Source organism: Oryctolagus cuniculus, chromosome 9 (genome assembly GCF_964237555.1).
Source record: "Oryctolagus cuniculus chromosome 9, mOryCun1.1, whole genome shotgun sequence".
NCBI classification, from domain to species: domain Eukaryota; kingdom Metazoa; phylum Chordata; class Mammalia; order Lagomorpha; family Leporidae; genus Oryctolagus; species Oryctolagus cuniculus.
In genome coordinates, this window is record NC_091440.1 from 107,039,287 (window position 1) to 107,052,167 (window position 12,881).

At 38.0% G+C, this 12,881-nt stretch overlaps 1 protein-coding gene across 2 annotated transcripts; it reads left to right on the forward strand.

Annotated features, from left to right (window-relative positions):
* Window positions 1-11,028, forward strand: LOC103349040 (natural killer cells antigen CD94). Of its 2 annotated transcripts, XM_017343376.3 has the most exons (7): window positions 1-294; window positions 1,795-1,875; window positions 3,504-3,599; window positions 4,325-4,396; window positions 5,058-5,209; window positions 7,110-7,237; window positions 10,621-11,028. In XM_017343376.3, exons 2-7 carry the CDS (start codon window positions 1,797-1,799, stop codon window positions 10,763-10,765), a joined length of 672 nt encoding a protein of 223 aa, XP_017198865.2. In that variant the 5' UTR covers window positions 1-294; window positions 1,795-1,796; the 3' UTR covers window positions 10,766-11,028. The 2 variants fall into 2 exon arrangements, with proteins under 2 accessions (XP_017198865.2, XP_069904553.1); XM_070048452.1 differs by lacking the exon at window positions 7,110-7,237 and having other exon boundaries at window positions 160-294; window positions 10,621-10,809.
* Window positions 11,029-12,881: the final 1,853 nt, after the last annotated feature.

Genomic DNA, 12,881 nt, shown 5'->3' on the forward strand with positions numbered 1-12,881 from the left:
ATGTAACTTAAGGTAGGACTGATGAAAGGCCCAGGCTAAAGATGAGCCAGATTGAGCAGCAGTAAAGCAGTTTCCTGTGTGGTTACATCCAGAGCACTCTTCTGCACAGACTAAAGTATTATAAGCCTGTGTGTTTTTATCTTTTATTGTCTTCTTTCCCAGGCTCTTGCTCTACACTAAGAAAAACATCATAATTCTGAAATTCAGACTTCCGCCATAGACATAAGCTCTGCTTCTTCTCAGGATATACACATATACGCAACCCGTGAAGTTCAGACATCTTCTCAAAATCAGGTATTTGTAATTTTCCAGTTATTCAATGTATTTCTTAAGAGTATTTTTCAGAAGTTTGAGAAAAGTTGAATTGAAGAAAATCTAAGTGATATATTCAAATAGATTGATCCATTGATAAACAGGTGTATATACATATATGTATTCTTCTAATTTTATCATATGTTTCTACGTGTCTATATGATTTTGAAATATATTTAGAACAAAGAAAATAAAAGCATAAATGACAGGGTAGGAAAAAAGGACAAAGAAGAGAGAATGACAGGAATTACTGAAAGAAAAAAGGCAATGCTAGATGAGAAATCTGGTGAGATTGAACTATCTTAAATAAGCTAGTCTAATTAACATTGCTTATTTTTATTATTTTAATTTTTTTATTTCATAAAAGGTTTAAATTTACAAGACAAAAATTGTAAGATTTTTTTAATAATTTAACTTATTACTATCATCATGTTTAAATACTTGATGTCAGACTTTGTAATATCTAAAAAGTTATGTTTTGAAATGAATTTAAATAAAAAAACAAAGGGAATACAAAATTCAACTGAGATAATGCATAATTAATTCCTCATAGCCTTGTTTTGACTCTAAAGAACTTGAACATATAATTTTCTAGTTCAGCAGTAAAAATTTTTCACATTAATTCCTTTAGATGTGTTTAACTTGTTTAATGAAACAGAATTTTCAAATTTTTCTTGAAATATTTTATTTACTTTCCAAAACATTAGTCTTATAGCTTAATTGAATTGAGTTTTATATTGCATAATGAAATCTAATAAACAATTATGGCAGTAAGAAGGAGATATTAAGGAATTCAAAATATGGGGAGACACTAAGGAAATCAAAATGAGAAGCTAATGAATGGAATGATGGTAATTAAAAATATTGAAAAAGTTAGAAGAGATTGTTATTGAAGGGTTTGGCATTCAGCGTATCATTGAAGGAGGTGGAACTAGATTTATAGATTGAATAACCTAGAATTATAATGAGCCAATGTAGGAGGAAAATGTATCCTATAAGGAAGAATTTGAACAAATAATGAAGGCTGGAGAAGTGCTTATGCCACTTCGAAAAAGCATTACCAGTGGAATAATCGGACAATGGAGGTATGTGGGAGTGGAAGAGGATGCAATAAAGAAGGCAGAAGCAGGTGCATCCAAGGAGGAACTCAAAGACCACACTGCTCTGAGAGACCAATTCCATTCTGCAGAATGCTGTGAACTCTTTAGATCAGTCATGTGCTGCATTTTTACTTACCAGCAAATGATATTTGTAGATTTTAATTGTAATTGGAAACTAGGAAAGGAACCAAAAATGGTATAGTACCTCAACTCACTAAGTAAAAAATATTATACTTAAAATGTGCTTATGTTTGTGATTATATCCAAATTACTTATAATCTGAGCACAAACTCAATGTTATTTTATTCAACATCAATTTTAGTTATTGGTTTCACCACTTATATGAATTAAAATCTATTTTTACTTTACCTTTGCCCTCCAGTAATGCGTGAAGAGGGAGTAATTTATTCTAATGTGCGACCTCAGCAGAGAAGGCGAAGGCCTGAAACTCGCCAAAGCAAAGGTCAGTCCTATTTTAGACATTAGGACTTGGGCCATCTTCTACTGCTTTCCTAGGCCATAGCAAAAAGCTCATCAGAAGTGGAGCAGTGGGGACACAAACCAGTGTCCATACGGCATGCCGACATTGCAGGCGGTGGCTTTACCTGCTATACCACAGCGCTGGCCCCCAATTTATTTTTATGTTTCAGATGTTACTATTGATCAGATCTATGGTTTTCTACCATTCTGTAGATTGTCTTTCAACTGCTTATTTTTTGTTGTTTTTGCTGTGCAGAAGCTTTTTAGTTTGGTACAATTATACTTCTTTATTTTTACTATCGTAGCCTGTGCTTTTGCTATCACATTCCACAACTGTTGTAAAAATAAAGATCAACATCAAGAACCAAAGAGAGGGGTGGGCATTTGGGGTGCCTGCATCTCAGATGAGAGTGTAGAGGCTCAACTCCTGGCTGGGCTACAATTCCAACTTCCTGCTAATGCACAACTGTGTGTGGCTTAAGTGGTCATGTCCCTGCCACATACATGGATACCAGGATTGAGTTCTGGGCTCCTAACTTTGATTTGGTATGTGAGGAGTGAACCAGTGAAAGGGAGATTTCTCTTTGTCTTTGTCTCTCTCTCCCTTTCTCCAGTAGAGTGAAAGTGGGCTCCTGTTACATTCAACACAAAACTCACCTGGTTAAATAAATGGTGTAATCTTACATGTAGAAAACCTTAAAGCTAAAAAAACCTGTTAAAACTGGTAAACAAAATTTGTGGGATGTAATTATCAACATAAAAATCAGTTGTGTTATTCAGTCCTAATAATAAACTATTTAAAAAGCAATTAAGAAAATTTTACTTATAATAGTATTAAAAGCATAACATAGCAATAAACTTAAAGAGATGAAAGACTTGTACACTGGAAATCATGAGCCATTGATTAAATTAAGGAATGCATACATGGAAGGATAGTAAAATGGTTAAAATGTTCATACTATTCACAGTGGTCTACGGATTCATTGCAGACTCTATCAACATCCCAAAGGCATTTATTATACAGAGAAATAATTCTAAAATCATATGGAACCAAGAAGGCAGCAGATAGCCATAGCAATCATGAGCGAGAACAGCAAAGGTAGAGACAGTACCTTTCCTGACTTCCAAATATATATCAGAGCTACCATAATCAAAACAATATGAGTGGCATAAACAGACATTTAGAACAGAACAAAATAAAAGATTTCAGAAATAATTCACACATTTTCCAAAACAACGCTGTGACCAAAAATACAATGGGGAAAGAAGTCTCTTCAAGAAATGATGATGGGAAACTGTCAACCAGCGGTAGAGTGAAAGTGGATTTCTGTTACATGCAGCACAAAACTCACCTGGAAATAGATGAAAGACTTTAGTACAGGACCTCAAACCATCTAACTACCAGAAGAAACATAGCAGAAAAGCACTTGGTTGTTTTTTGAATTCAGGAGTCTAATTCACACAAATGAGTTATGATTTTGCTTTGTCCCTATTTTTGGAGTGTGAGCCATCTGTGTCATTTAGCACATTGAAGGACAAAGCAGGACTCCGAATACTCCGAATAAATGTTCGCAAGTTGATGTGATACGGTTAACTCATCTTTCCCTATAGATATTTCTTCTCCTTCTCCATGGAAAATTGTGGCAGTGATTCTGTGGATCATTTGCCTCATCCTGCTTCTGTCAGTAGGAGTTCTAGCCGCAAAGTGTAAGTAACAATGTGAAACAGAAGCCCACTTTCCCAGTCCTCGTAGGGGGAAACTATTGAGGTTAACATATTTGTTAGTTGATTGAATTTCTTGATCATGTGTTATGTTCTTAGTATAGAACTGGAGATATTTTCTTTCAGACTTATCCAATCATTGCACATTTTCTAAGTAAATCATGAACCTTACTTAATGACTTAATACTTCATCTCATGCTTCGTTTTCCTACTGTGCTTTTGGTTTAATTCTTATTTTTGTGCCTCCCTTATTTAATTTCAATTCTTTGAAGCAAGTGATATTTTAATCATTTTTGCATTTCCAAAGTTAATACAGTGTCTTGCACATAGAAATGTCTAATGATTTTTCTATGTGAATTTAAAACTGACAATTCTGGAGGCTGGAGTTTGGCACAGCAGTTAAGATGACACTTGGGTTACCCACATCCCGTGTTGGAACACTTGGATTGAAGTTCTGGCTGTGGTCCTCATTATAGCTTCCTGTAGGCAGATGCTGGAAGGCATCAAGTAATGGCTCCAGCCTTTGGGTCTCTGCCACTTCCATGGGAGAACTAAATCAAATTCTGAGCTCCTGTCTTTGGCCTGGAACAGTCCTGGCTATTGTGGGTATTTGGATTATATGTATGTGACCTATCTCTATCTCTTTCCCTTTCAAAATAAAATATGTCAATAAATAAAAATCAAAACTGATTGTATGAAATTCTCTTCAGTGAATCAGAACTTATTTCAAGCAGAAGAATACCCAACAAATATTTCTTCTGACGAGGCAGAAAATGAAACAGGTAATTTTAAAGAGTCTCTGATCCATAACTATTTTCAGGAAAGAGGAGAGAATTAACTGTGTTTTAGCTATTTTGCCTTATATCTGTAACTGGATACATGTAAGTATATATAAATCAAATCCACTTGTATGTAAAAGAGTTCTTTTCTTGTAGTCTTATGAATATGTTAGCTACCTGGTCAAATAATGGCATTATCAAATGCAGACCCAAGGATGAATATAGTTTTGTGGTTTACATTGAGTAGGCACCTATTTATGATTTCATTTATGTATTGCTCATCTAGCTCTTTAAGATTACAGATTTTTCTTCTAATAGACATATATGTTATTAAAGTATTGAACATATATAAAATTATATTGATAATGTTTAACAGTTATTATAATGGATAAATTTCCTTATAAGTTGCTACTTTTATAATTTTTGAGAGAAGTACTTTGTTTCCCTATATGAATTTTATGAATCTAGAGATGAAAATATTATCAAAGAGGGGAATTATGAATTTAATACAAACCTAATACTAAGTTTAAGTGTATATACCTGTAACATAAAATTCAAGTGCTATTTTTATTATTATATGGTAAAATTGCTACGTGGATGTATTGGATATAAACTTGCGTTGATGGAAGGAAATCTGTTATATTCTTTAATTTTCTTTGCATAGTTTGGGAATGTCCTATTTGTCCAGTCAACTGGCATCAGTATGGAGAAAACTGTTACCATGTTTCAAGAAAAGAGCTTCGTTGGAAAGAATGTTCTCAACATTGCATTGGTTCAGGTTCAAGTTTTCTCAGATTGGATATTGAAGAAGAGATGGTAAAGACAATGTTTTGTATTTTAAATTCTTGGGGTTTTAAGTGTCAGAAAATGTTATATTTTTTAGCAATTGTTCACATTTTATATTCTTCTAAAGTACTTTTTTTTATTTGACAGAGTTATAGACAGAGAGAGAAAGACAGAGAGAGAAAGGTCTTCCTTCCATTGGTTCACCCCCCAAATGGCTGCTACGGCCGGCTCTGTGCCGATCCGAAGCCAGGAGCCAGGTGCTTCTTCCTGGTCTCCCATGTGGGTACAGGGGCCCAAGCACTTGGGCCATCCTCTGCTGCCCTCTTGGGCCACAGCAGAGAGCTGGACTGGAAAAGAAGCAGCCAGGACTAGAATCTGGCACCCATATGGGATGCTGGCACTGCAGGCGGAGGATTAACCTAGTGAGCCATGGCGCCAGCCCCCTAAAGTACTTTTTATACTGAAATCATGGAAATCATTTCACTTTGTAATGTTGAATGTGTAATTTAATAATATATATGTTGCTTTCCTTAACATTTGGGATAAAGCACAAAAAACTTGTGCATAAGGCCATCTGCAACCTGATTTCTACCTACGTTTTTGACCTCCTCCACTCTAAATAGCTCCGTTACACTGTTCCAAGGGAAGCAAGCCAGAGTCTCCATGAAACTTCCTTAAACTGACACGACTTCCCTGTACTCTATCTGTCCATGCTTTGCTAATACTGTCTCATTTGCTTTGACAGATTTATTTACTTATTTTGGAAAGATTTATTTACTTATTTTGAAAGGCAAAGTTAGAGAGAGAGAGAGAGAGACAGAGAGAGAAAGGGAATCTGCCATCTGTTGGTTCACTTCTCCAATGGCTGCAATAGCCGGAGCTGGGCCAGGCCAACGCCAGGAGCCTGGAACTTCAAGTGGGTCTCCTCTGTGGACGGCAGAGATCCATGCATCTTTTACTGCTTTTCCAGGCACATTGGCAAGGAGGTGGATCACAAGTGGAGCACACAGGACTTGAACTCATGCTCATCTAGGATGCTAATCTCACAGGCAGTCGCCTAATCCTCTGTGACACAGTGTTGGCCCCAGTGGTAGATTTTTATCTCCTTCACCTGCCCTCTCCCAAACTGTATTATCATATTTAATGCATTCTCATTTTTAAAGATTTTGGCTTATTGGACAATCCCCTTGGAAAATATTCTTTGTTAAAATCACCTTTGTGGGCATTGTGGCACAGTGAGTTTAGCCACAAATTGGGACACTTACACCTTATATTAACGTGCTGCTTTAGTCTTGGATGTTCCACCTCTGACCCAGCTCCATGCTAATGTGCCTGGGAAGCAGCAATGAATGCCCAAGACTTGAGCTCCTGCCACCCAGGTGGGAGACCTGAACCAGATTCCTGGCTCCTGGCTTCAGCCTGGGCCAACCTGACTGTTGTGGCCATTTGAGGAGTGAACTAGCAGATGGAAGATCTCTCTCTCTCTCTCTCTCTGTCTCTCTCTCTCTCTTTCAAGTAAGTAAGTGATAATAAAAATCTCCTTCTAAGTCTTTTCCTTCACTTCCTTTCTTGTAGTATGTGTACTACTGATTACAAAGGCTCAATTGATGTCTTTCCATTTTTTGGGTGCTTAATCTTGTCTAAGCAACTGTAGTAATCAGGCATATTTTCTCATACAACCCATCACCTAACAAAATGTGCAGGTTTAATGTGGACTAAGAATAATTGCTCAGTGAATACATGAGTCATTGATAATTCTTATGCAGCTATGACTCAAGGATCTAGGTCAATTGCTCCATGTTTTGTTCAATATTACAGGACAGAGAATACAAAGTGGAAGCTGTAAATGACATATACATATTTAAATCGTTATATTCTTCTGTTTCATGTAAAGTTCTAGTATCTGATTTGTTTCCTTATCACTCTGCAGAATTTTGTAAAAAATTTGTCAAAGATGGAATGTGGCTTAGAGCAAGAAAACTTTTGGATCAGTTTATATTACAATAACAAAAAACTGATATGGGTTTGGCTAGATGGCACAGCTCTTACTTTGGACAAGTAAGTCTTTTGATGTGTTAAAAGTTCTATCCAGAATAGTATTATTTTCATGCAAATATAAATAATTAATATGGATATGGATAGTTGTATTTTTTTTAAAGATTCATTTTATTTAGTTAAAAGACAGACTTACAAAGAGAGGTAGCAACAGAGAGGTCTTCCATCTGCTGGTTCAATCCCCAAATGGCCACAACAACTGGGGCTGAGCCAGGCTGAAGCCAGGAGCCAGAAGCTTCTTCCAGGTCTCTCACGTGGGTGCAGGGTCCCAAAGGCTTGGGCCATCTTCCACTGCTTTCCCAGGTGCATTGACAGGGAGCTGGATAGGAAGTGGAGCAGCTGGGACTCAGTGCCTGTATGGGATGCTGGCACTGCAGGCCAGGGATTTAACCCGCTGAGCCACAGTGCCAGCACCTCGATGCTGTATTTTATGGTATGTATTTATAATACATTGCTCAGGAAAAACATAGATGCAAAAGAAGAGAGTAAAATAGTTGCTGTACTATTTTACTCATCATTTTACTTTTATAATTCATTTAAATTGTTCTATGACTGAAGTATTAGCATTCTACATTTTATTAAATGATAATTGAATAAATAAATTTGTATAAGATTATACACCGAGTACATTTCATAGTTGGAATTTTAATTTTAATGTGGTTTATTTTACTCTAAGCTATGGATGCATCACATTTTTTTAAAAAAATTTATTTATTTATTTGAAAGTCATGATTACACACAGAATGAAGGAGAGGCAGAGAGAGAGAGAGGTCTTTTATCCACTGGTTCACTCCCCAATTGGCCACAACAGCCAGACCTGTGCCGATCCGAAGCCAGGAGCCATGAGCCTCTTCCAGGTCTCCCACATGGGTGCAGGGGCCCAAGTCCTTTGGCCGTCTTCCATTGCCTTCCCAGGCCATAGCAGAGAGCTGGATCAGAAGTGAGCAGTTGGGACTTGAACTGGCATCCATGTGGGATGTTGGCACTGTAGGCAGTGGCTTTACCCATTATGCCACAGTGCTAGTGCATCAAGTTTTTAAAGAATGATTTACTTATTTGAAAGGCCAAAGTAGAAAGAGGGAGAGATAGGAAGAAAGAAATCTTCCATCCACTGGTTCATTTACCAAATGGTGGCAATGGCTGGAGCTGGCCCAGTCTGAAGCCAGGAACCAGGAGCTGTATGAGAGCCATTACTTTCTATGTACTCTTTTAGTTATCACAGATCAGGGAAAACATGTATTATCTAATATGTGGGACTGGCTTATTTCACTGACTGGTTTCCAGTTACATCACTTTGTTGCAAAAGATAGGATTTCATTTTTTTTACTGCTAAATATTATTCCACAGTGTATATATGTCATAATTTATTTGACCAGTCATCTGTTATGGGCATCTGGGTTGATTTAATATCTCAGTTATTGTGAATCGAGCTGCGATGAACATGGAGATACAGGTAAGTCTTTCAACAACTTTCATTTTGTTTGAGTAAAATCCCCAGAGTGGAACTACTGGGTCATATGATAGATCTATTTTTAGATTTCTTATGTATATCTACACTGTTTTCTTTCTTTCTTTTTTTTAAAGATTTATTTATTTATTATTTGAAAGGCAGAGCTGCAGAGAGGCAGAAAGAGAGAGAGCCTGCTTCCTGTGGGTGCTGCACTGGGGGTTTGAGCCCCAGAGCCTGTGATACCTTGAGCAGCTGGGGGCACCTCACAGTCCTGTGTGGGTGTCCAGACCCCTGTCAATCCTCCCAGCTAGTCTTAAAGTCAGCGTGGAACACAGATTTTTCTCTCTTCTAGAATCTCTGGATCACATGCATGCACATGAGCTGCCAGCCGCAACCTTTACTCATTTCACAGTGTCGCCTTCTCCCTGACAGTTGCTGGCTATGCACACCTGAACTGCTGACAACCTGCTGGGCATATGTGCCCGAGTTTCCGCTGCTGCTGTTTATGCCCACAATAGTGCTTGCCCTTTCTCAGTTACAGGAGGCTGTTGTGGGGGGAAAGGGAGAGAGAAACATGCCCCACATTTTTTTCCCACTGGGTTAGCGTGTACTGTATCCCCCTTAGGGCTCCAGGCCAGATTCACACCAAGCTTTCCCTCCAGACACAGCACCAGACCCCGGGGCTGCTGCAGTCTCATCTCACCTCATTCTCCAAAGCTGGCTCTTGGCTTCTGGGGTCTTGTGTTGTGGCTGCGCTTGTGCTGATATTCGCAATTCCACACTGATGCATGGTGTTTCTCTGCCTTCTGTAGAGTTTCCACTGCGGTTTCTCCCTAATGCTCCCTGAGAATGTACTTTTAAATTTTTTTTTTTTTACTATTTACCCCTAGCCTATAGCCGTCTTCCCTTCCCTATTCTGCCATCTTAGAATGTCTGATTCATCTAGGCTCCTAAGTCATTTTCTATTTGTTGCTAATTACTCCACTTAATGTAGCAGAAAAATACTTAAAAATTAGAAAAAAATGGAATTAGAAAATGTTTATTTTGCTAAAAAATGTTTGAAAGCCAAGCATATGAGAAGGATTCAAAAAGTTCATAGAAAATACATATAAAAATCTATTCATGGATTTAAAAATAAATGTATCTTTTAATTTCAATTTTTCATAAACTTTTGGAGGCAGTCTTATGGATGTATGCCCACCTTCAGGAATTTTAATGAAATATTTCCTGAATTGTTTGGTCCTCATTATATGAAATATATAATTGTTTGAAATTATTATGTATACTTTCTAGTATGAACATCCAATCTCTAATTTGGAAGAAGGAAAGTAGACATTTCCAAAGAAGAATTAGTTGTTACTTATGATTATCCACAATTTATTGTACTGTGTATACTGCAGAACCTATTATTAAAAATTCCAACTTAAAGGAGCCTGTGTTTATCCTAGCAGTTGATACCTTCGTCACACATCACAGTACCTGCTCAGCTCCAGTTTCCTGCTAATGCAGACTCAGGAAGAACTCAAGTTATTGGGTTCCTACCACTCATGTGGGAGGCCTGGATTGACTTTTCAGCTCCTTGTTCTGTTCGTAGCCCAGCTCTGGCCATTCTGGGCACTGGGGAGTAAACCAGTACATGTGAGCTCACTCTCTCTTCCTCTCCTCAAAAGTGGAAAGAAAATAGTGTAAATGCCAAGTAAAATTCTGAGTTGAGATCACAGAGATGGTAGCCAGAGTTAAAGGTGATGTTGACATTTTGAATTCCAGATTTTAATGTTGGATACTGCTTAATACAGCCTTCATTACTTGTGTTGTTAGAACCTGAGAAAATGACTTGTCTGCTTCTTTATAACCAATTCAACATGTAAAGGACTTAAAAATATGATTTATGTATCAAGTATATTTGGAATTTAATGGAACGTATATTCTTTTCCAGGCTTCAACTTCCAGAAAATGAGAATGTCAGTAATAAATGCATGCTTATAAAATATGGCCAGATAATTGCTGAAGACTGTCAAAATACTGGCTATTGTATTTGTAAGAAGACACCATATTCAAATGTGTTCAAATATAGTTATTGAAATGAAAATCATTTCGAATAAACACTTGAAATTTTTCAGTGTGAGGACTTCGACTATATGAACTATGGTTATAATAAGATGTTATTAAACACTGAAGATCATATAAGATGATTACTTTTTTAAACTTTAATTCTCAGTATGTAACAGGATAAATGTAATAAACAATATATTAGCAGCAAAAATAATACAAAGAAAGTAAGTAATAACAAGTAAGTAATAACAAAATTTATTTTCATAGACCTATTAAATAAAATCCTAGTGGATCCACGTTTTAGACTTTCTGGCGTTGTAGTACTTTTTTTTTTTTCTTTTTGACAGGCAGAGTGGACAGTGAGAGAGAGAGAGACAGAGAAAGATCTTCCTTTGCCATTGGTTCACCCTCCAATGGCCGCCATGGATGGCATGCTGTGGCCGGTGCATCACGCTGATCCGAAGCCAGGAGCCGGGTACTTCTGGTCTCCCACGTAGGTGCAGGGCCCAAGGACTTGGGTCATCCTCCACTGCATTCCTGGGCCATAGCAGAGAGCTGGCCTGGAAGAGGGGCAACCGGGACAGAATCCGGCGCCCCTACTGGGACTAGAACCCGGTGTGCTGTTGCCGCAGGCAGAGGATTAGCCTAGTGAGCCATGGCGCCGGCCTGTTGTAGTACTTTTATCATCATAGTTTCATATTCATGTACAGGTTTATATAAAACAGCAATATTTTTTTGCCTCTCTATGGTCTTCCATGACAGGAGTGAATGGTCAGGGTCAGAAGAGAAAATTGCCTGATAAAGTAAACCTCAAAAAAAAATACATTTTAGCTAAGATACAAAATAATGCTTTAAAAGAGAGTTTAGAGATCCAGGAGATAGCATAACTTTTTTTTTTTTTTTAAGCTACCTAAGGGGCAAGGAGTGTGAAAATCTATTGTTTCTACTGGTATTTAACTCATTCAAGGAGAATATTTTCCTGTCATTGGTCAGACACTGAATTTTAAATGTGGAGATTTACAGTTGTACACATCAAAGAACTATGTCTATTTTCAAACTGGAGAGGAAGGCAGACATTAATAAAGTCTGTTAATAAATGCGCAATTGCAAATAAGTTCTCATCAAAGAGGACAGGATGATTATGAGATTTAGCAAAGAACCTGATCTGGGCTGAAGATGTCCCCGTTATAGTAATGTTTATGGAAAGACGTGAGAAACTGATAGTTTCACCAACAATATAGGAAAGGGGTTCATAAGGTAAGAAAGCTTTAAATAGAAAAGCAGGCAGATAAGCGCCAGGAGGCAGGCCTGAGCTGCGGTGAAGGTCGCGGTGGCGGGATCCCACAGCTGTTAGAGGAAAACCATGTGATACTGACCAGGAGAGGAAAGCAGAGATCTTGGAAAACTCTGACAAAGGCTTGTACTTCCTTGGGGTCCTGAGACTCCTTGAACTCACCCAAACAGATATACAGTAAAATGAAAGCATCCAGCTACTTCCTGTACACAAATCCCAAACAGAGTGATTGAAACTAAAAGATCATGTGGGGTTACAGAATTCCAGCTTCTTACTAATTCACACCCTAGGAGACAGCAGGTGATGACTCAAGGACTTGTGTCTCAGCCACTCCTGTCAGAGACCTGGATTGAGTTTCAGGCTTCCAACTTCAGCCCTAGTTCAGGCATGGCTATTGTGGGCATTTGGGGAGTGAATCAGCAGTCGGAAGATCTCTGTCTCTCTCTTCCTTTCAAATAAATAAAAATAAATGCATAAAAAGTTAAGAGATAGTAGCCAGGGAAAGAGAAATAAAACACCAATATACTAGGAAAAAATATTCTAGGAAGCTAAATTCTTTTTTTTTTTTTTTTAAGAGTTATACAGAGAGAAGGAGAGGCAGAGAGAGAGAGAGAGGTCTTCTATCTGTTGGTTCACTCTCCAGTTGGCCGCAACGGTCTGAGCTGTGCAGATCTGAAACCAGAAACAGGAGCTTCTTCCAGGTCTTCCCACGCAGGTGCAGAGGCCCAAGGATGTGGGCCATCTTCTGCTGCTTTCTCATGCCATAGCAGAGAGCTGGATCGGAAGTGAGCAGCCGGGACTTGAACTAGCACCTGAATGGGATGCCGGCACTGCGGGCAGTGGCTTTACCT

Bases quoted from the DNA above. Each gene is read 5' to 3' on its own strand.
- LOC103349040 (XM_017343376.3), top strand. From the start codon at position 1,797: ATGCGTGAAGAGGGAGTAATTTATTCTAATGTGCGACCTCAGCAGAGA. The intron at 5,210-7,109 runs GTAAAGACAATG...ATCACTCTGCAG, and splicing joins TGGATATTGAAGAAGAGATG to AATTTTGTAAAAAATTTGTC. The intron at 7,238-10,620 runs GTAAGTCTTTTG...ATTCTTTTCCAG, and splicing joins ACAGCTCTTACTTTGGACAA to GCTTCAACTTCCAGAAAATG.